Source organism: Dasypus novemcinctus, chromosome 8, assembly GCF_030445035.2.
Source record: "Dasypus novemcinctus isolate mDasNov1 chromosome 8, mDasNov1.1.hap2, whole genome shotgun sequence".
NCBI lineage: Eukaryota > Metazoa > Chordata > Mammalia > Cingulata > Dasypodidae > Dasypus > Dasypus novemcinctus.
The window spans coordinates 110,843,483-110,867,717 of NC_080680.1; the positions used below are offsets into that span (position 1 = coordinate 110,843,483).

Genomic DNA, 24,235 nt, shown 5'->3' on the forward strand with positions numbered 1-24,235 from the left:
TACGCTATCCTGCTTCTTGATATTCAACTCTGTGCTGCCTCTTCCCTCTCCCATTATGTCTTAAGTCCATCAAGTTGTCTTTGAACTGAGTCTCCAGTTCATCCCTCCCTTTCCTTTGCACAGACACCATCCTAGTTTGGTTTGGAACTCCTGCCTTCAACCTCTGGCATCTCACCACCCCAATCCATTTCCTACAATGCCCCAGGTTGATCTATCTGCAAACACGACTCCCACCATCTCCATGCCCAAACATCTTCAGGGGTTTTGCTCAGCTTGGCATCCACACAGGCCCAAATGGACTCCAAGTCCCTTGAAATCAGGACCTCCTCTAGTCTCTGACAGAAAGCAGATCATGTGCCCATGATCACCACCAGCAGCAGCTTCTGGGTTTGCTTACATCATTTCTTCATGCCTAGGATTGCTTCCTTCCTTGCCTGGTCTCCTTGTCCCATAAACCCTGTCTCTAATCCCACCTCCTTGGCAAATTCTTCCTTGATTACTCTTAAAGTATGAACTTCTACCTCTGAACTCAATAAATATTTAGGAGCATCTTAATCTCTCCTTTTAACTCTTCAAAAAAATTTTTTTAGTATTTTCCACAGTGAGGGACCGCACAAGGATTTTGAAAATTTACTCTCGAAATGACTTTATGGGTAGGTATCTTTAGTCCCATTTCACAGGTGAGGAAAAAGAGGTTCAGAGAAGAAAAGTCATTTGTCCAAGGTCACACACCTGGGACTTAAATATTGTTTTCCTGAGGTTTCTGATTTTTCTCAAAAAAGTCTAGGAACAGGTGAGTATTTGTAACTAACTGATTCCATGACTCAAGGTGCAGTGCATTACCTCTGTTAATGCTGATAGTGATGACAATGGCCAGCAGCAGGTGGAGAAATGAGCTCCTTGCGGCCAGCAGAGGTGAGTGGGAGGCACCTTCTCCTCTAGCACATCTGGATTCTAAGCCTCTTGATGAATTAATTAGGTTCTGACAAAAAGAACTGGATATGCAACCCTTGGGGGAACCTCTGTGGACTGAGGGTAATTTACTGTAGTCAAGAAGGAAATCCTCTGAGATTTCCCACAAAGGCAGATAGATAGATAGATATAGATAGATAGATAGATAGATAGATAGATAGATAGATAGATAGACAGACAGACAGACAGATTGATTGATTTAGGGAGTTTTCTAGAAGCAAAGCTATGCTCAGCTTTAGTGCATCTGGTTCTGGGCCACCTTAGGTATAGTAAGATCTCAATAGATGGAGGCTGATTGCAGAACGGGGGACCAACCTTTCCAGGTTAACCAGGACAGAGGGTTTCCCGGGATGCAAAATTTTCTGTCCTAAAACCAGCAAAGTCCTTGGCAAACCCAAATGAGTTGGTCACCCTAGTGGCAGACCGAATCTAAAGACCACTGCTGAGAAAAGGAAAGTCGCTCTCACATCCATTCCTTCCTCTTGTCCTACTAGTTCAGACCTGTGACCCCCTGACAAGGGAGGAGCCTTTGGCATCAGAACCATGAATTCCTTTTTTTCCCCACAAGGCGTTGGGAGAAACTAAAATCCTAATTCCCTGTCTTGGAGAGGGCTTCTGTCCCTTCCTTCTCACTGAGTCTTGAGGGGCCAAGAGGCGGCATTAAATCTTAATCGTGGTTTTTAATCCACAGCCTGTAAATCTGTTCTTACAGAGAAAGTAACTAATTTAGAGAGAAAGACTGCTGCTCCTGCTCCATTTCCAGAATCAGAAAATGGGACTTTGATCAAATGAACATGGAGGGGCCCAACTAAAAGCTCAGCCACATAGAAAGTTCAGGAATACAGACTACAGAGAAGGGCTGGTAACGAGGCAGCTGGCACAGGTGCAGGGGCAGTAGGAGAGGAAGCCACCTTAGCTCGGCTGAGTTGGATGATATGGATGACCGAGACTTCACGAAATGCAGGGAGGGAGGGGACTATTCCAGATGTGCCTACAGAGCTTGCGTTACGTGGAGAGTGAATGTGGCCAGGGAAGGGTGGCGGCGAGCTCCTTTATTAAGAAGGAGAATCCGTATTAGGAGCAGTGGGAGGAGGTTTGGTAAAGAGGAGAAATGGAGGACAAAGTGTTACATCTTAGCCGATTTCAAATTTCAGAGAGAAGAGCTGGGTTCTGATGGGGGGAGGGGGGAGCGGAGGTAAAGCAGCGATTCTCTGTTCTCATTAAGTAGGGGACTGGCTTGGTGATGAAGCCATGGATGTTTCTACACTTGCAATGAAGGACACCATTACCTGTCTGTGGCCTCAGGGAATAAGCTGAGAATCCCCATATCGCTCCTTCCAACATTCAGTGAGGGAAAATTTCTCCTGGCAGATGACAAGACCTGAAACCAGTCTATTAATATCTTGAGCCAAACTGCAGCCAACTAACCACATTCAACTGGGGGACTTCCAGGATTAGTTTTTTTCTTTCTTTTTTCTTTTTTTTTTAACCCACTGCTTCTATAGTTCTCGGCATCCAATATAAATAGGCTTATGCTTAGTCCACGGTCTGTGGCCTAGAGCAGAATGCAAAGTCTAAGGATTTGGCCCAAAGACTCGGAGCTATAAAGAGGAAGAACTGGCTGAATGATTTCAGACCCAGCTCCACTGAGCATTCAGCTATGGGGGGCAATGGGGGGGGTGGGGCACAAGGAAGCCACAAGAAGGCGCCTGTATTTTACCCAGAGCACCCATTGTCCTGGCAGAAAAGCCCTGTCGGCCTACTGCTCAGATACTCGCGTTCCTTGGAAGAAGCCTTCTAGAGCAGACAGCAGAGTGTGTGCTGTGTTCACCTCCCAGGACACTCGAGGCTGGGTGGATCTGCCAACTCTCCAAGCCCCTCAGGGTCAGGGGAGGGTGGGGCACAAAGCTCTCTGGCAATTCGCTCTTAATAAGGCCCTTCCATTTATCTTTCTAAAGAAGAATCCAGACTCATTATTTTTCAACCATGAGTATTCCTGCAATCAGGAACCATAAGTCTTGGTGATTTAGGTGTTTCCCCACTGAATTTCACACACAGGAAAAAGGCCACATTGCTTCAAGTTCCCTGCTGGGTTGGTAAGACCCTGCGGCAAAGCAGTGATGGGTGTTTACTCAGGGACTCCCCAGGGCCAGGCCAGGGTCACAGACGACAGTGGAAGTGCCAGCTTTTACAGGCCGGCACCTCGGGACCTGTAAGGAGAAACACCCCTCAGCTTGATGCATTTTCCTTCTCTTTCTTTCTCTCCCCTCCCTCCCTTCCCTTTATTTCTTTTATTCATTCTTAATTATAGAAAAATGCCCTTGAGATGAACATCTACCTAGAATGTCCTGTAGAATCACCTTAATGGTCATCTAGTAAAAGGACTCATTTTCCAGATGAGAAAGCTGATGCCAAGGGAGAAAAAGAAGTCACACAATGAATTTTATAACTGGGACAGAGTCCAGGTCATGATCCCTTGATACTCAGAAACACCAATTCTATAATCTCATGTTTTTGTTGTTTTCAATATCGACTCATGATGCTAGAATTTAGCGATCCAGTTAATAATATACTATGTTGTACATTTTATACACAAATAAGTGAGAGAAAGAAATAAACACTCAGAAATTTATGCCAGATTGACTCGGTTAATTTTATCTTCTTTCCTCTTGATCTGATTTCTCCATTTTTTCCTGCACTGTTTTCCTCCATGGATTACCTCAAATACTTTTCTTTGTCAATAGGGAAGATGGAAGAACAGGAAAGTGGAAAGAAAAGTCCTTAAAACATTCCTCACAGTAGGAATGTATTACTAGGTTGGTATTACTATCATTTTACATAAGAGGAAACTGAGGTTTGGTGAATTGAAATAAATTGGTTACCCAGCTGACCAATGACAGACCTGGAATTTTCTTTGGCACTGACTCCAAAGCCTTTGCTTTTTTCTTAGCTTGCAGAGTTGAGACCAAGATGCCAGCCCAACTTATCCCCTCCTGCCCTGGGTGCTTCTGAGCTGCCCATTAGAATCATCTAGGGCCATTTAAGATGTGCTAATGCCCAAGCCTCACCCACACCAATTAAACCAAGATCTCTGCAGGTGGGATCCTATTAGCATTGCTTTCTTATTCTGGAAAGTGTCCCAGATTCTCACGTGCAGTAAACAAGCAAGAAATAAGAATCAGCAAGTTACAGCACGGTGCTGCCAGGGAGAATGAATGGACCTTTTGAAAAGTCCAACTCACCTTACCGATGGAAGTGGATCTCAGGTGAGAAACAGGTCCATCAAGGAAGAGAAGGGCAGGGCAAGGAAGAGAAGGGCAGGGCAAGGCAGGGCAGAGCAGAGCAGTTAAGATGTCCCTGAGTGCTTCTTTTTTCATTAAGGTATGCTTATTCTCTAATACTGAGCCAGTTTATAGCTGGCAGCAATTAAATCTCTGATTCCTCAGCCTTAACCAAGAAATCCGTGGAGCGGGAATCAGTTTGCAGGGCTCAGAAGACATCCTGAAGCTGAAGGCAGCAGAGCTTTACGGTGGAGCCAGCCTTTGGGCTCATCCTTTGACCTGTGCACTTGTATAATGCATCACTTGCCCCCTCCGCCTGGATGTGTGCATCTGGCCACCTATTGCCGCTCAAGTAACACAACAGGATCCAATCAGATCTGGCCTCCGTGAGTGAAAAACTGCTCATGTGACAGTCAGCTCTTTAGCTGGAACAGATGTTACTTTTGTCTGCTTAAATGGCTGAGATCTTTGCTGGAGAGTTTGTTTGCTGCTGATGTATTCAAATCATTCCTTATCAGAGAAGCAGCTTGAAAGACACCCCCCCCCCCGTATAACAAAGAATTTGAAGTCACCCCCTCCTGGGGTCTGAATCCCAGCTCTGTGTCTCTGCTCTTAGTTCCTGTCACTTTGAGCAAGTCACTTTGAATTTCTCACCCTCATCTTTAAAATGGAGAATTGGGACTTTTGAGGGAATGCACTGAGGAAAGACAGTATTTCCAAAATTTTAGGGCTAAGTAGACATGGCATTCATTATCACTGAATCACATCCTGAGAAAGTTATTACTATTTGATTCTCTTTCATGCCATCTGGTTATATTAAAGGGATGGAGGTATATTTTTGACACTTCCCTCAATGGGCTACTCCCTTCTTTTAGCAATGGACAGGCTGGTCTTAGGTAACTATATTATCAGGCATATGTATGTAACTGGGAATTAACAGTGTTGATTTACTTTTTTAAATTAATTTGTTTACGTATGTATGTATTTATTTATTTTGAGGTACCTGGGCCAGGGACTGAATCCTGGACCTCAAATGTGGGAAGCTGGCACTCAACCACTGAGCTACAACAGCTCCCCAATTTATATTTACTTTGACAGTTTTTTCCTTATGGCATGTGATACCTCTTTAAGGTAGTGCTAAAAAGTTACATTTTAAGTACATTTAAATTTAAAGTGGGTTAAAATGTTAAAGAATGGTACATGGGTGGAATATATAGAGGAAAAAATAATAAAGGCCATACCCAAAAGTCAGAAGTATAGGAAAAACTGAGTTACCTTAGCATGTGAGCTCAAGACTCACCTTGGGAAATACAGTTATCTTCTCAAATTTATTAGCCTTTAGGTAAAATGGAAAGAAAACACTAGATCACATTGTTTTTGGATGACAAGCCTTGGGAGGAAAGATCCCTGTTTGATCACTGCTTTCAACTGTCAAAGTTCTGTGTTGATGATTACTCTTAGATAAGGAAGTGACCAAATTCTGTGCCCACATGTATTGTTTTACATACCCCATCTCCCCCAAAGCTGTTATTAAATCAGTCACACGGCTTATAGTAGCTGGAGTGTTAGACGCGAAGGGAATACGTTATTTGTCACAGAAACTACCCTCGGAATGAGGCTTCTGATGTGGCCTGTCTCACTGCAAACTCCAAGCTGACTGTGGCTGACTAACCGTTCTGTATAAAGGGTTTTACATAAACTCATAGGAAAGAAATGCTATTCAATGAGTTGATTCATTCTTGAGATTTCCGCAGTCTGTTTGTCCAAGACGGCAGCGGGCTGGAATAGAAAGAGCAGGGCTTTGTCAGCCAGGTCCTTGCTTTTATGCCCAGGAGAGGAGAGCCTTTGGGAAAGGCACTGCAAACGCTGAGCTTCAGTTTTCACCTCTGCAAAGTGGGGCAGCACCACCCACCTGACAAACTCACTTAGTGCGACGGGCCTCCTCTTCACAACTTTCTCACAGTCGTGCAAACAAAGGGAAAGCTCACATGTACATTTAATATATATGGGCGTTGCCTCTTATTTTCACTAAGAAGGAACATGAAGCCCCCAGAAATATTCAACTGTTGACTATAAAGTTTTACTTTTTTCAGGAATGGCACTTTTAGCCATGAAGCACAGGATGACACAAAGCTCCCTAAAAGTCACTTACATTTTAAGTGAGTTAAGCTCACTTAACCTATGGAATATGGAGTATTATATAGAGAATGGAATACAGAGTAGAGCTCACTTAACCTATGGAATAATCTCGAATCATCTATAGAGTATATTTTGTTGTAGGAATTACTTTTTTCCCACTCGTGTTAATCTATTATTACACAAGTCATGTGGGTTCTTCTGTTGGAAAGCAAAAGCATCAGATTCTAACATCAGCTTTTGGCTTGCAGCTTGTTCAAAACTTAAAATACCTCAATCAGATTCAAATCCAAAGCCTCATTCTTCCCAAGAGTTGAGGAAACCTCAGATTTTTATCTTGCTACAGGCAAGTCTCATCTCCACGTGGTTTGCATTTGGCCCAGTCATAAAAAGAGGTAGATTAGGGATCAGACACTCAAACAGCCACCAGGGCTGGGCAGGTGATATAAACGAGGGGAGCTGGCCAGAGTAAGGAAGTAGGAGTGGCGCTGGTGATGGACAACCAGAGAGAGCAAGGAGGGCAGCCAGCATCAGCGCGAGGCAAGTGTCAGCCAGGAAAACAGTCCCATGTCCTCTCTTAATTTATTATTTCGCAATGAATTGAAAATGATTTTGGAAACACTATGTAGGCAAAATTAACATAATTGAGGGTCAGATACAATCTGTGGATACCCCCTCCCTTTTTTTTACTTCTATACTAGGCTAGAAGGTTTCTGAGATCTTGTGGCTTGACTTCTAAATAGCATATCTCTGCTTTTTGTGTGTTGCCCATAAAGTGAAGGGTTTGACACTATTTAAAAAAAGCAGGCAAGGAGCTGAGCTTAAGTGCCCGTGGACAGTGTTTTCTATTAATGGCTGCACAAGAGTGAGAGAGCCTACAACAAAAGATACCTGATCAAATCCCATAGGGCACTATTCTTCTTAGCATTTAGAACTTGGGTGAAAACAGTAACATTAGGAACCAAACCACCTTTGCTTATTCAGAGATGGACAGGGCACTCCTGGACCTTACAGGGTTATTCTGGGCATTTTGTTAACCCTTTTCATGAAGAGGCAGGCAAAAAACTTCAAACAGATGAAGCACACTCCTAGGAACAGATTAAAGAACCACAGGTGATTTCACCCTGTTTCTCCTTCATGAAGAAAATGCTGCGGAGACACCTCCTATCCTCCAGAGGGCGGTGTTATTCCAGAGCCTTTGCTTGAGGAGGTAAAGGTGCAAAATGGTAGAAATTGGTCTCATTACGTCTTTTCTGCATGAAAGACCCTGGGATCCAAATCTTTCAGTGTCCAGTCTTGGCTGTATCACTAAGCCATTTTCGTGACATATAATCTTCTGTGCATAAGGACATGAAGAGTGATGAGTTTGAAACCTGCTCCCCACCCACAACCCCCCAATTTCTAACTCTGCTATACTGGGCAAATTACTTACGATCTCTGTAACTCAGTTTTCTCACTTATAAAAGGGGAATAATAGCAACGTCTACTTCATGGGGTCAACGTGGGATTAAGGGATATCCTACCCTTCCAGGGGAAATTCCTAGGTCTTCCTTTGTAGTCCTGAACCATATTCCTTTCCAAAGTCCTTATTTTCTCATCTAAGTTCCCCCTACTATAGTTACAGCTTATCTGGTAATGTTTTGCTCCCAATGATTGGAAGTCTTGCTGGAACAGAACTATTAAGTTGAGCTACATGAAACTCTCAATATTTAACATTACTGACTGATAAAAATGGCATGCATTTCAACATAACACAAAAGAATTTACAAACCCAAGGGAAGGAAAGCAGCTACCATTTTTATGCTTGTTCTGAAATGTACCTGAACAGCTTATAAACTCTACTTTTGGGAAGAGTGAGAACTTTGGTAGGGGTACATATAATTTCTCATCACAAGTAAATTAACATCTGTCATCCATTTCCAGCTTATAATGTGCGTTAATACTATCTAACTCCACAACAACACTGGGGATGGATGAAACACACAGCTTTTCATACCCTATTTGATTTGTCCCAGTTGGTGTGCCATAGAGCTATGGGATATGTAATGTTCTACCATGGTTCATGGTTCTAGCCCATATGTGTACACGCTAAAGAGTCTTTCAACTGGCAAGGAGAAAACTGTAAAGAAAGCTCTGCCACTCACTGGGTAGGATGGATCAGACAAAATGTAGCCCCACAAACACTTGGGCCAAATGCTTGAATGCTTCATACTGCTTTGTCTTGGTATCCTGAGCACTTGTGCCAACAATAAGATGTCCTTGTACCTTCTCCACTTTCTATTGGTTGAAACTCTTGTCAATTTCATCCTGGCAGTTTGCACATTCTACAAGGCTTCTTTACATTTCCATCTTTAAATTACCTTCCATGCATAAAAGCATTAAAGAAAAAAAACAACCTAAAAGAATACCATCGAAATGGAACAGTTGAGACTATGCCAACTGCTTTCATTTAACACCCTCAAAGAAAACTTTCCTTGACAAGTTTGCACATCTGCCCTTTCTTCATTCTTTCATGCGATAACTTTTAAACTTTTTATTGAGTACCTAGTATGTGCCAGGACCTGTTACAGGCAAACTACAGCCCACGGGCCAAATGAGACCCACCACGTGGATTTGTAAGTGAAGTCTTATTGGAACATAGACACACTCATTGATTTACGTATGTCTATTGGCTATTTTCTGGCAGAGCTGAGTAGTTGCAACAGGGATCATTTGACTTGCGGTGCGAAAAATATTGACTAGCTGGCCCCTTACATAAAACATTTGATGACGCAGAAATGAGCAAGAGAATGCAGAAATGAGCAAGAGAAACAGTCCCTGCGTGACTCCAGATGTTCCTTTTTAGAAGTCTGCACTTGTGGAACCCTTGCCACAAAGGGGCGGCCTGAGTTTGACCCCTAGGATCACAGTCCATGCTGCCGCTGGAGGTTACCAAGGAACAAGGAAAAGGAGGAAGTGTGGGAACAGATGTGAGAAAGAGGTGGAGGGTGTTAGAGAAACTATTGGGAGACTGGATTAGTCAAGGTGAAAACCAGCCAGGGCAGGGAGGCCACAGAGATCACCACCAACGGACACTACGTGCCAGGTACCACGTGCCAGGTACCACATGTATCAGAATCACCCAAGACATGAGTGAAAATGCAGGTTACCGGGCCCCCCCTGGAAATCTGAAGCAGAGTTCCAGAGGTGTGACTGAGTTCCGTGTGGCCAGCAGGTACCCCCAGGTGATTCTGAGCACTGAAGTTTGAGGGGCCCTGGATTGGTTGTTTAGTTTTAGTGAGCAGCTTGAAGGAGCCCCCAACACTGGCCTGAAATCCATTTGTGGTAGGTGAGAAGGGGGAAAGAACCGGTGCACAGACACACAGAGGTAGATGCAGTGAAAAGGCAGTTTATTGATTAATACTGTACAGAGGAACAGAGAGAAGCTACAAGTACAGCACTGGCTGTCGCTGGCAGTGTTATTTCTGAAGTCAATTTTTGTTTATTCATCTGAAGGAAACAACAGTCAAAGTACACTTCAGGTTACAGAGTACAGCAGCTAGCCCAGCAAGTCTAATTCAGAGTAAGCACAGCAGGCTCCCCTCCCCCCTCCCCCCAACCAACCACAAAATGGATGTATTTACAGAGCTGTCACTCACCCCACGTGAGCTGCTAAAGCTGAAAATCCCATCAACAACCTACATTCACTGAAACGCTGAATCAGACACAACATTTTCTGGAACCCCTGTATGATTTTTGACTCCCTTAGGTCAGGAGCTTGAGAGGAGGAAAGAGTGTTCCAGAACCACCGCCACCCCCTTCCCCTAAAGGATGGAACTCTTTCCACTTGCCAGAAGAGGATATCAAGGAATTGGAGTTGGAGCTGCACGTAGACCAGTTCAGATCAGGCATTGCCTAGGGGTCTTTTTGCACATAAAGACTTGTCATCGCAAAACCAAGCAACTAGATGTCTCCCTGCCTTAGTAATAAGAGCCTAAACTGGCCCTCCCTTAGCACCTTCAGGCAATTGCATAGTTCTTTCATTTGCAGAGTTGCAGTTGACAATTGGGCTTGAACTGGACCTGTTGGAGGGATTTGGTGATGAAGGACTTAAAATTATTTGTATGGGAAACGGAGGGGCTATTTTTCTTGAAATGGAGTCTTTTATGACCTTGCTGGTTGGAAAAACGGTTTTGGTCTCAGGGTAGTAGAAAAAGACCCTGTCCTGGGAAATGGTGTGCCTGGGGAGAGTCTAGCACAAGACAAAGGAACAGACATGGGTGAAGAGCTGGGTGAAACTGAGTGTTTGGAACTGGGAACTCAGGAATTTGGCAGAAAACTGGAAAAAATTCAAGAACTTTAAAGGTCAGAGTCTCCTTAAAGGATGGATAAAGACAATCCTTTCCTGTCTGTACTTAACTCTGAGGATATGATGCAGCTGGATTGATATTTATAAGGCCGATGATTCCTGGTAAGTTTTATATTGATGGTTTATACATTTATGTATAGACTGCAGATGACTGATGCTTCCGACTCACAATGTCACATACGTTACTCTAATGCACCATACTGAGTGGTCCCTTAACCTCAAGTGTTGCAATTACTCCTTAAATATGTGAGAGTTGGACTTTGATCATGGCAGGGCTGGGTTTAAATTTTAAGTAGCTATCGCCTTCTGAAAGATCATTATATATTATTCAAAAGGGTAGCCCAGAGAGCTATCAAGTGTTATAATTTAATTATAAAACATGATTTATCTAATGGCAGATATAGAAAGCTCAATGTTACAACCTACGTATGTTCAGAAACTCTAGATTTCATACAGTGGCACGATAGGGCCAGGCCACAGGACCTTACTCCCTGCTCCCAAAGTCTGGACTAGTGCTATGGAACTCACTAGAAAGTGATCTTAATGGAATGGAGAAATAACTCAAGTCAACTGAAGGTGTTTTCAAACTGAAGCTTCATAATGCATATAGATTTCATTATAAAAATACAATTCCTTAAAAAAATACATAAATGTAAACTATTCCATTTCTATAGCCACTCCTCACTCCCACCTGTATCATGCTACTCATCTCAGATGACAGTGAATGGCAGACACCTCAGCCATGGCTCAATCACAGTGTTTGAGTCCATTTGTTTTGCTTTTTCTAGCTATGCCAACTGTGCTTAAAAATATGCTCCAGACCCAGGTAGGGGGTGCACCAGGGCACCTCCCTCACAGTGGGAAGGACCATGAGGAAATGACTGCAAGAGGTCATGGGTCCAGATGGCCCACCCTGGGACTGTCAGTGAGTGATGGCACAGGCTCAGGTGGGAACACAGGAAGGTTGGAGAAGGGCAGAGGCCAAGCCCAAGCTGGGTCCACTTTAACCCCCCTGGCTTAAACCTGCGGGTTCTACCTCAAGGCCCTGGGCTGAAATTCACAGCTCTGAAGTGGGCTGCGCAGGGGTGGGGAAGAGAATGTTGTGTTAATACAGCTTTGGAATACAACCTGCGGTTTTTACAATACAGAAAAGAACATCAACAGTGACGCTAAGGCAAACTGTCAAATGGCACATCAGAACTCTTTTTTTTTTCATTCATTTTGTTAACATCACGAGGCAGATACATTCTGTAAACATATATACCATACAGTACATTAACCATAGGAAAATGAAAAGAAAGCTACCCTCTAGTTCTTTTCTTTATTTCTGTTCGTTCCCTCTAGAAGGACTGACTGAAATCTAGGGAGAGTTTTATGGTTTGTGAGATGTATTTTTCTTTTGATAAAAATGCAATGCCGTGACTTGTGAAAAATAGCCCAGCCCCAGGTGACTAGTAAGAGGCAAAATGGGGAGAAGATGATCATTCACACCTCAACCTGTAGAAACTTAGAAAAGAGTCACAAAAGATAAAAAAGTCATTAAATCTCAGGAAACATTTTTTTTCCTGCTTAGTAAAAGAGAACATTGAAAGATTATTATTATTATTTTTTTTACAAAAGTTAAGGCTGTCCAGATCTTCGATGAAGGAAGTCTGTGGTCCCCAAAATTACAGATTATATTTTCACACCAAAAGCAAGTTTTTGTGCTACAGTTCTGACCTTTTTATATTAGACTACAGTGGAGTTGGAAGCAGAGGCCTACTTTAGATGTATAAAAATTAGGGGGTGCTGGTCTAAGGATCTCCAGTGAAATTGCTCTTTGAAACTTTCAGGATGTAATCTTTATTCTATACCTTTCTACATTCAAATAATTTTGGATTTTGTTAAAGTTGGAATTTTCTTAAGGAGTTTGCTGAAACTATGAAAATATAGGTACATTATCATATTCTGCTCCTAATGAAAGACTTAATTTTCTTTTTCCCTAGAAAAGGCAGGAAAATTTTTCCTGGTAACACCTGAAGAGGGCTACACAATGAAGTGAACTGACCACAGGAATTAAAAATTCAATTTTCCTCATTACTTTGAGCTGTCCTATGGTATATACTGCTAACTCTATGGACTGTACTATCCAATAGGTGAAAGAATATTTTCCAGTTCTGCCTAATTAAAGGCATTCAATATACCTTAATTAGGCAGTTGAGGAGTTTCTAAAAGATCGCATATGTATAAAGTTTTTGAAAGTTATGTTTTAGATATGCTGAGAATTTTGGGTTTCAATCAACAAATGTGCTTGTGGTAAAATACAGCCTGAAGCTGCTTGCCTTAGAAGGGTTTTTGTTGTAAACAAACTAATTTAGCAAGAGATGAGACTATTCCTCCAAGCACATTAAACCCTCTAGTATGTCAAGCCACAAATAACAGAGGACTAAGCTTCTAGATTTTAAGTGAGAAGATAAGTCCCCAGTGCATATTCTGTCTATGCTCATCTGTGTTCAAAATTAACAGGATAACGCTTTGAGGAGGAGGAACCAGTACAGCAGCTGTATTTTTGCCTCTGTCACTAACCATGTTCCTCCTTTCCTCTTTTGCTACCTGTGGGTTCATTAGCATTAATTAATGGTAATTTTTAAGGGTGTTCCGTGGTCCCCTGAAATGAAATGCAGCAGAAGGTGAAAAATAAGCTGTTTTCCTACTTGGCCTTGGAATTTTGCTTCAGAGATGATACTGTGTTTCTAATAAACTATATATATGTAGTTATATTTATATATATATAGTTTTATATATAGTTATATATATATAATTCAGTTTTAGATATATAGTTTTATATATATAGTTTTTTAATATCTATCTTCCCTTTTATAAAAACTTGATCTTAACCAAAATAAAATATTCTACTTGCATGCATAAAGAACACATCACCAGGAAATCAAATGAAATAGGTGGGAATTTGAAATAAATACATGCTTATTACCAATCCAGAAAGGAGTCAAGTCAAATTAACTCTAGAGATTGCCTGAATTTCCCGAAAGCCTATGAATAATTTTAGGTTGCTCAGGAGGCTTCAGGAAAAAATAGTTTGGGTTTGGCCAGAAAGGAAATCCCTAACTCTTGCTGCCCCCAGTATTAAGTTATATCACTGGACATTGTCAAGTCACTTTAGAAGCAACTAACTTTTTAAAGTCCTCTTAATTTGTTCTATTGTGCATTAAAAGAGAAAAGAAAAGAAAAAAAGGTTAAGGGTATATAAATCATCAAGATTTTTTAGGATAAAAAGGATATTTAATTTGAAGTCATTAAAAATCTATTGACTAACAAATAGCCTTCCTTTACCCTTTCTCCCCTTAGCATTAAAAAGGAAGCTAATTATATGATTTTAAAAGAAAGCCCAACTGACCATTACCACCAAAAAGATCATGATTTTGCAGGTTCACTACTGAATCTCTAATTAGTCTGGTTATGCAACAAAATAACCTGCAGTTTTAAGGAGTATGAGAGCATACACAGAGAATAAAGTTTTGACAGAGAGAACAACAGAAGCAGCAGGGAAGGCAAAACGTCCATGATCACACCTCTGTTTATATGAGGGTAGTTACTTATAGCTCTAGGTGGGTTATAGATCTCATCCCATAAACATACTGGCTGAGCCTGAATCCCTTATGCTAGGAAAAAGACGTGAAATGGGCAAATTATATATGCCACATTCAAACATACCTTCATTTACTTGTGGCCACAATGATTTTCATAAAAGGTAGCAAATTGTACTTTTAAAACCATTATCTGATAAAGCTTTAATAGTAAAAGTATAAAGAGGACCCTAATTCATAGAGTTTGCTAATCACTATTCCCCATAATAATCATCGATGAATGAGAATATGGATTTTCACAGATCTTTTCGTAGTTTTAGTGACAAGTAAAGATCGTTTTCTTCACAAGTAACTAGCTGATTTAGGAAAGTGTGTGTTCATTTCAGGGATGATCTATTCTGGAAGACCCTGATTTTCAAACAGCAAGTCCACGGGTTGTAAATCCCGTCATCTCACTGGCTAGCTGTGCCTTTAAAAACTCACACTGGATAGTTTTAATCCCCAGGTGGTAAAAAAGGAGAAGCTCTGGTAAACTTTTAGATTGTTTCCTAAAATAAGTTATTAAAATAACAGATTGTCCACAACATTGACACTATTTTCTCCTCCCATTTAAATTGGTTCGTCTGGTTTAATGGTTAATTGATCATTTACTGACGAGCATGAAGCTGAGAGTAGGGAGATTTTTTGGCATCAGAACCAAGTTTCTACATAATAGAGCAGTTCGATTCAATTAATTACAGTTGCTTTGGTGAACCTGAGATTTAGAGATAATTCTAAACCTATTCAAAATCAAGCCATGAATAAAATCATCTTACAAAGCAGAACCTGGCGCCTTCATTTTTCCTTAAAAAAAGCTTTTTGTTTATGTATTGGTGATAAAATGACTCACTTTGTGCATATTAAAATGCTATTATTTGAGAAAAATTAACTTTGAAAAATAAAAAATTCTCTGATATTTTCTCTTTCCCAATTAGAAAAAAATCTAATTTCAAAACCCAGAAATAAAAGAGTAGATCTAGCACTGAGCAAGCTAAACAGGATGGATTTAGTTGAGTCTGTAATAACATTCTCTCAAGACGATCTTATTTTTTTCCTCATATACTTTCCACAGAAGTTAGACTTGATATCGTATATCTTATTATGTTTTTCAAAATGGTATTCTAGGGACACAGATAATTTTGTGAATGATTTGCAGCAATGCTATGAACGTTTGTGGAAATAAAGTTAACATATCTCTGCTATTAAAATCAGTTAAAAGGCTACATTTTTATTTCATTATTATATTGTCAGTATTTTATTAAATTGCTTCCCTTTGGTTTTACTTCATATGTGGCTATTTGCTTTGGGTTGGGGGGTGGGGTAGGGAGGGGAAGGAAGGGGTAAGAATTTATTTTAAAAATGTTCATTGTCTTCTAGGTAAAAAATATTTTTGAATGTCCTAGAATTTCCAGAAGTTTAAGAAACAACGCTTTAAAGAGCTCAGCTACATGCCACTCAATCAGTATTTGCTGAATGAATGTAATGACTTACTGTTAAGAGGACAGATCCTTCTTAGACTTGCAAAATTCTTTTTTTTTTTTTTTCACATGGTGAAGTGGTTTTTTTGAGGCATGGATAAACCTACTTGGTGAAGTTACCTGAAATATTCTCTTTCTCACGGGGACAGAAAGAAAAGAGAACAGATGCAAAGCTCTGTCATCCACTGGGCCCAGGAGGTGAACAGGAAATGAATGCAGTTACAGCACCATCCATGACAAAGTAAGAACACTGAAGTAACAGCTTAGGCCGAGAAAGACTGCTTTAGAAATATGGTCACTACAGAGGTACTCCTCAAAATGATCCCTTCGTTAAAATATATTAACATGGTCAGAAAATATCCGTGAAAAAGAAAGCAATATAAAAATTTACATTTTTTGGGGGGGCGGGAGCATAGAAACAAGGCTCATGTCTAAGTTTGGAGATAACTACTGATACTTAAAACAATGTTGGTTTCATGTCCTTAGAAAATTAAAAATGGTGCCTCTTGTACATAGGGTTCATCAGTTGAGCCACAGAAAGAGACAGCCGCTGGCGGGCAGGTTACGGAAGCAGTCCCTACATTTCAGCTGTGACAAGCACTAGGTGCTTTTCTTTCACATCAACTTCATTTCAGTTTTAACAGAAGGAAAGTCCGAGATGCACAATACTGTAATCTGGAAGCGTACGTAAGGCAGCAAAAAGCATCACCCTAGATTTGACAGGCTGAGTAAGGTCCACTTTTGGCTACACTAGAAACCAGCGGGAGCCAACAGCATTTTTGCCCCACAGAACAGAAAAAACAGAGATCCACACCAAGGGGGGCAAGGGAGATACTGGGCACATGGGACATGGCGGTGTGTGACTACACTCTAGGAACACACTACACATTGAAAACCCCCGCTGCCCATGGGTTAAATTCCAGTCAGGTGAATTAAGGCTACTACATAACTGGCTGATATGAAGAGTCCATTCCAATCGGAGCAGTGAGGAACTGATTCATTCTTGAAGACACAAGGAAAGGTTTAGAGGAAAAGCAAGTTCTTTGAAAGAATGAAAGCACACACATGCACGTTGTCTCTCAGGTGAGGAAACTGGAGGAAAATGAAAAGGAAAAAGTAAGAGAGATCAAAGCAATCCAGCTGCAAGGCAAGGCAGGTGTTTGCTTCCAGTTCACAGTATTGCAGTTAGTGATACAGCGAGGTCTACGAAAGTGGTGGAGAGCACAGAGGCTGCCCAGAAGAAAAGGGAAGAAAGAAGTGGTCACATGACAACACAGCATTGACAGCGCTTTTTCTTTTGGGTACCTGGGGCAGGCTCTGTGGCCAGGCTCTCTTCCTTCCCTTCTGGGGACGAGGGTTCTGTGGTGTCTGACACTGGCCTCCCGGATACAAGCTCAGCCGCGTTCCCATCAATAGTGGACACGTCAGTCACGGTCTTCTCCCGCAACGACTTCTCATCGTCTTCGTCAATGAGGACCAATTCTGCCTTGATGGTTTCATCATAACCTAGCACCTTTTTGGTCTCCTCTTCATCCTCGATATTTTGGTAGCCCATAAAAATCATGGTGACAGGCTGATCCAGGTTTGCCACTGGCTCTTCAGCACTGGGGGCTTGGGCCTGACGTCCTGGGTTCCCAGAAGAATGCTCTTTCCTAGATTTATGCACCATTTCTAACTTGGCTTCCTTGCAGAGCATGTGATCCTTCGGGTGGCTGAGGCTCCCATCTGCAACCACAGTCCTTTCTGACATGTGCCCTTCTCGTGAGCTTGATTGTCCAGCCTTCTGAATAAGCTCTTCTACATCCTTTGCGCTTAATTTGTGCACTCCGTTTTCTACTACGGTGCCTCCTGAGTGCACCTCATACACTACTTTGGTACCATCATCATAGACTTTGACTCCTCTCTGATGGACCCCCTCTGGGCCAATGGTGGATGTAGAGAGAATCTTGCTCTCTCCTGTTTGTTTGTCTTTCTCCACATTAATTTCCATGGCGTATACAGCTTGAATGAAAACAAGAGAAAGGAAGTGCATGTTACAACAAAAAAAGCCAGTGAATGGTTAATTGCCAAACAGACAAAAAAAAAGGTTTTGTGCCCTTTCTAGTCTAGCCGCCAAGCATCCTGAGGGTTAGAGAGTGGTGCACGTGGTGGAGAGAGGTGTGGTTATATATGTGCTTTAGCATCGCAGCCTAATGCTCAGGGAAGACAGAGGTGCAGGGTTACTGTATCTCAGTGGCACTCACACGTCTAAGGAAGAGCTGCTAAAACACGGCCACGAGAGGCTGTTGGGATCCGGTGTAATGAATGGCAGTCAGGCTGACAGCATGCACGGTCACCTTCAATGAGGGTTTACCCTAGGCTGACAGCCCAGTTTCAAGCCCTGATCAACATGAGCCCCAGGTCCAAAAGTTTGTCTCTTCTTTAAACCCTTTCCCCCGTGTTCAGATTCTCCTGATTTTTCTACGTTTCTCTTTACTGTAAATGGAGAGACGCAAAGATTTTTCAGGCAGGACGTGGCTGCCTCCTGCTGTACTATAAAATAGGATTATTTGCAAACATTAAAGAGGAACGAAAACATTCAGATTATAGGCTCTGTGAGTACTAGAGTCACTCAGGTTTCTAAAACAAGAACTAAAGAATAAGACAGAAGTAGAATCATCTGACTCGAGAATTGGAGGTCGGTCATCCCAGAAGCCCTCTTTCTTCTTCCACGCAGAGAGTACTTGTGAATCTGCCCCCATCGTGTCTTTCCCATCTGTGGCCGCCTTTCTTTCTATGGCCACTACTCAATTTTAGACACTCATTTCCTCTTCCCTGGATTACTGATTACTGAAGAGTTTCCTACCTGGTCTTCCCATCCCAGGCTCCCTCCAATTCATCCTAAATCCTGCTGCCGGTCTGGTGTTCCTATAGACCAGCTCTTTCCCTGTCCTATTCAGACTTTCTAACCCATGACTTCACAATTCCCCTGTGAGACACATATTCTGGATGGGAAAAAAACAAGGCGTTAGATCCACAGAGCCTCCTCTCCTCCTTCACCTGGATGATCCACAGGCAAACACAGCAGCTTCCAAACTGAAACCTTCTACTTCCAAGATTCTTCCACAGCCTCAGTGCTAACCAGCACCAGCACCACTACTTAGTGTCTTCAACTAGAAACCTCAGAACCATACTTGACTTGTCCTCTTCTTCATAATTTCCCACAGCCAATCAATCACAAAGGTTAGATGCTTCTGTTTCAAAGCCACTGCCTATATCCATCGCCACTGCTATCCCCACCACCGCTGCCTTAGTCCTGGCCCTTCTCTGCTCTCTACACAGTAGACTTATTTCTGATTTCACCTACCACTTCTCTCTTCTCACTCTAGTCCAGGGGTCTGCAGACTATGGCCAATGGCTAAAGCCAGTGCAAGGCCTATTTTTGCGTGGCTGGAGGAGCTAAGAATTGTTTTCACACTTTTAAAGGGTTGTAAAAAACAAAAACCCAAAACAAAGAATACCTGAAAAAGACCATAGGTGGCCCCCAAAGTTTAAAATATTTACAGTCTGGGCCTTTAAAGAAAAGTCTGCTAACCCCTGCCCACAGAGTTACTTAGCTCTTTGATTCTGTTGGTTCCTTTGGCCTGTACAGGGATAAACATCAACTCCTTAGTGTGGCATATGATTGCCTTTGAAGTTGGTCTGCAACCTTTCTTTCTAGCTTTGTCTTCCAGTTCCACTGAGTCTCAATACTGTGCTAATAACAAACTTCTCTCTATCACAAGTACTCGACATCCTTCCATGACTGTTTGTCCCAGGGCCTACTGTCCCTCTGCCTCGATTGCCTTTCATTCCTTCTCCACTGGCAAGTTTGCTCCTGGAGTTCTCTGTCACACCTCTGATTGTCTGCAGTCCCTTCCCTATCTCTTTCTGAGTAACGACAAGTTCCCCAAGCCCCATTGAGAAGATTCAAACTATCTTTTCAACCTATGTTTTACCACTTCCTTTCCCTCTAGCACATCATGAAATGTCCTTTTGCATTTCTGTACATCCAAATATGACCCATCTATCAAGGTCCAGGTCACCTGATCACGCTTCCGCAATCTTTCATCTACCCATCTCTAAGCCATCCCTAAGGTTCTCGGAATGCTTTTTCTAAACCTCTCTGCAGGCGCTTAACACTTTCTACTTAGTAGTATATACAATTATTTGTGGGAATGTTTTATTAGCTCCATTAGCTGTTTAGGATCTTTGCAGGCTCATTCCTTGCCTGACTCATCTTTTAATGATTCCTCCTCCCTCCAGCACCTACCTTAAAGCCTTTTGTGTAGAAGATACCTGATATAAACCTGTGAAATCAGTGCTACTAATTGCAAAGTCTAATTTGGTTGTCTAAATCTAGTTACGTTTTTCATAATATAACACGAGTGAGAAGGTACACAGAGTAATTAACATTTGAACTGGTTTTTTTTAAAAAAACAGCAATGATATTGTTCCATCTGCTTGCATAATAAGATACAATCTGTTCACACTTAAAAAGATTATGAAGTAAAATCTAAACGCATGATTTAAAACTCATTTTAAAAGGTTCATTTGTTCCCCACAAAGTCTTTCGATTTCCTCAAGTGACACAGTCAGAGGCCAGTCTGTATTTGTCACAGAGGTAGCTAGGCTCACAGTGACCATGGTATCAGAAGAAATATTTTGCTCAGTTATTTCCTCATTTCTCATAAAATATTGCATAGAATTCTAATTCAATCAAAGAACAGCATTTAAAATTCAACCTGGATTCTAAAAAAGTCTGTTCTTTAAAACACCACACTTATATTAAAAAACCCACTTTTGGGCTAAAATATTATGTCCTGTCACTAGTTATACAGTCATGGGACATACTTAAAAAAAGGAAGGTAATAATGATGGCCAGTTGTAGATAAAATAATTATCACCTGAATATCCAGTAGTATGTGAACCAAGAAACACATTGACCTGAAATCAGTCCAGAACATGGTATAAAATACTTCTATTTTTATACCCATATGTGATAAGACCAAAATTAATAACATGAAAATATTTAGAGATTTCCCTCCCTCAGCCAACCAATGAGAATTATATTATGTTGGTCCAATTTCCTTTTTCTGTCACTCTAATCCCCAACCTTAATTTGTCTTCGCCTGTTCCCAGATACAGATACTACACAGAAAAGAGGGCAGAGGAGGAGGAGTTCCTTGCTAGGAAGTTTAAATGGATACAACTAAGTTATTACTTAAACGCATAGAGTTTCTGTTTGAGGGATGAATGAGTTTTCGTAACGGAAGGTGGTGATGGTAGCACAACATTGTAAAAGTCACTGACACCACGGAATTGTGCACTTAATGATTGAAATGGCAACGTTTGTGATATATATCTTACCACAATAAAAAGAATAAAATAAAAATGTTGTAGACAATAATAAAGAGTTCAGAAAATAAGACTTTAGTGGGAGAGCGAGTACAAGTTGTGTGGAATATGGATACTGAGGGAGTTTTTGTATTGGTAGACACTGCTCTGGACAGTGGTAAGGAGAGGAAGGAAAAGGAAATGGGTAGAGATAGGAATAAAAGCCCTTTTAATGTCCTTTGTGAAAAGTAGGTAAAAAAAGAACAGAATTCCTTCCTAATTGGTTTTTTGGTCCATGATTTGAAACTTTCTTTAAATGTAACAAGGCTCTGATACTGAACTACAGGGGATGTGGTTCATTAGGGTTACATATTTATGTTTAAGTGTGATACTGTTTTGTTTTCAATATTCGTAGACTACAAAGGTAGAAAATCTTAGGTGTTTTAACACATTTTTATGATAAAATAAACCTAGGTATGATATGGCATAACATGCCACTATCACATGAAATTTTTCCTGCAGATAAGAGGATTCAAAAGGATTCCAAATTTTCAGCAAACTCTGTAAGGCTGTGGTCCCTCATTCTCTTGTCAAGTAAGGGAAACATAGGTGTACACTTTGAGAAGTTTTGGCTTAACCCAAATGGAAGCTTAAATCTTCATGGATATACGGAGAGTGTTGTTTAGGCATTCAGAAAACTACAAAACAGGTGGGAATGCTTAGCTTGCTTAGTTTAAATGTGTTGTTTGTGGATAAGTGTTTTTATTTCACTTCAGTTCTCAGTCAACAATATTTCCAACTGTGAGTGGGGGTGTATATGAACAAGTAGGGAAATAAGACATATTTTAAATTCAACATTTTGTTTTCAATGAACACGATTTAAAAAACCCCTGCTTTCTGTTGCTGCCAAGTGGATTATACCCAAGACTTCCCATTCCCATCATGCCCTCATCTGGAAGCACAAAGAACGCTCTCTGATCCACCCTTATCTTCTGTCAAGCTGCCGTAGGTCACGGGTTCACTTCAATCCCTGTGAGGATGAGGCTCATGTGGGCTTGACGCCTGTGTCCCCTTATGAAAAACAATGAGAAGGGGCTGCTGCAGAGAGGCAGGCGGTTTTCTGGAGAGCCCCTGAAGGAGATTTTGAAAGAGCCCTGTGGACACAAATGTTTATGAAAAAAAAGCTCTCTCAAATTTCCTGGGAGGAAAAAGAGAAGACAGTTCAACAGAAGTTTCCTTAATAGGTAACTGACGTTTGGAAGCATGTTTGTTTTTTTAAAAAAAATAAAAGTGTTTTTATTGATTTCTGAACATAATATGCTAATGACAATAATATTAGTATTTATAAAGCATTTTTGCTATTCTTTCCAACAATTTAGTGAGACAGCTGAGTAGTATGTTCACTGGAAGAATAAGAACCAAGGTGACTAACAGTTTCTTCAAAGGGATACAAATGAATGGCTAAATTGGTACTTTCATTTTGAGCCTCTGTGCTTGGTTTACTTAATTCTTGCTCCCCTATTCTCTCATCAATAGGAGAAGCTCACAGAAGGAGCAGAGATGAATCTAATGGGGATTGAATATCCCAGTCTCTAGGTTCTGAAAACAGACATTCATCGGGTAGAGTAGGAGGCCCCTGGGGAAGATGGCTAAAAATAAAGATGAAGGCTGGGATGAGAAGTCTCTGTAGATTGGAGTTCCGTGGACACAGAGACAACAGTTCTTGGTTCTGAGGCAGTCTCATTCCCCTTTCTCCATAGACTCTCTTGGTCTTTGTTATCTTCAGCTTTGGCAAAGGGAGAACAACTGCCAGGACTATAAGGAGCTCAGAAAAGAGGAAATAAGAGCACCTGACACAAATAAAGGATGGGCATGACCGAAGGACATGATTCTACTGTAGAATTAGGCCCGATCTCTTTTGTTCAAGAAATACAAAACAAGACACTCCATTCCATGAGGATGTAAAATTCAATAATTCTTAAATCTCTTGACACAGGTTTCTCCTAGCTCACTTTCTTTGACATGCTGTGATCAGCAAGTAGAAGGGGTAACAAAGCTTAGTGTTGGGAAACGGACTTTGGCCCAGTGGTTAGGGCGTCCTCTACCACATGGGAGGTCCGCGGTTCAAACCCTGGGCCTCCTTGACCTGTGTGGTGCTGGCCCATGCGCAGTGCTGATGTGCGCAAGGAGTGCCGCCCCACGCGCGGGGAGTGCACCCGTAACGATAGCCGCCCAGCGCGAAAAGAAAGTGCAGCCTGCTGAGGAATGGCGGCCCACACTTCCCCGTGCTGCTGACGACAACAGAAGCGGACAAAGAAACAAGACGCAGCAAAAAGACACAGAAAACAGTCAACCGGGGGCGGGGGCAGGGAATTAAATAAATAAAAATAAATCTTTAAAAAAAAAAAAAAGCTGAGTGTCCACATGCAAAGTAAAAGTAGGAAAAAAGAATAGTGGATCTGTTCTGCCCTCATCTTAGGGCCTCATGTTTTCCTCCATTAATATAAACAAGGGTAGGTTTTGATAATCTCTAGATGGAGTCCAACTAGGACATTCTATGGTGCTGTGAACTGTTTGTGTTGTGAGTCGTCGGTGGTATGTGAAGCACAGCAGGGGGACAATGGACACTCAGATTATGACTGTCACTCAGCAGAGAGGTTTGGCTGAGTTCATTTCAATCTAACAAATATCCAGCAATTGGCATTATACTTGGCATGTGGTGCAAACAAGCAATGCATATGTTTGGTTTACTGAATGATCACACATACGTGCAGTCCTGTCCTTTGGATGGTACGATTATGCATATATATATGTGTGTTCATACCTTCTCTTCAGGTCGAAAATATAAACTTGGCTATTGTGATGTCAATTACAATGAAAATGAGCACATTCATTTAGAGTGGATTCTCCCTCTCATCCCACAGGTTTGTCTTTAACTTTAAAACCAGTAATCAAAACTTTTTGAATCAATTGTTAGTATTAATCAAAATAAGTCAGCAAGGGTATAAAGAAAAATAACAAAGAAATTGCTCATATTTGATT

The 24,235-nt window shown here is 41.4% G+C and overlaps 1 protein-coding gene across 14 annotated transcripts in view; it reads right to left on the bottom strand.

The window, feature by feature from the left end:
- Nucleotides 1-24,235, bottom strand: part of PALM2AKAP2 (PALM2 and AKAP2 fusion) — a 488,418-nt gene that overhangs the window by 168,338 nt on the left and 295,845 nt on the right. For 3 of the 14 annotated variants that reach the window (XM_058302551.2, XM_058302550.2, XM_058302549.2), the window contains exon 8: nt 17,144-17,839. The exons of the other annotated variants lie outside the window; for them this stretch is intronic. In XM_058302551.2, the coding sequence (XP_058158534.1) occupies nt 17,144-17,839 (696 nt within the window). The remainder of the gene's footprint in view (nt 1-17,143; nt 17,840-24,235) is intronic. 14 annotated transcript variants of the gene reach the window in all.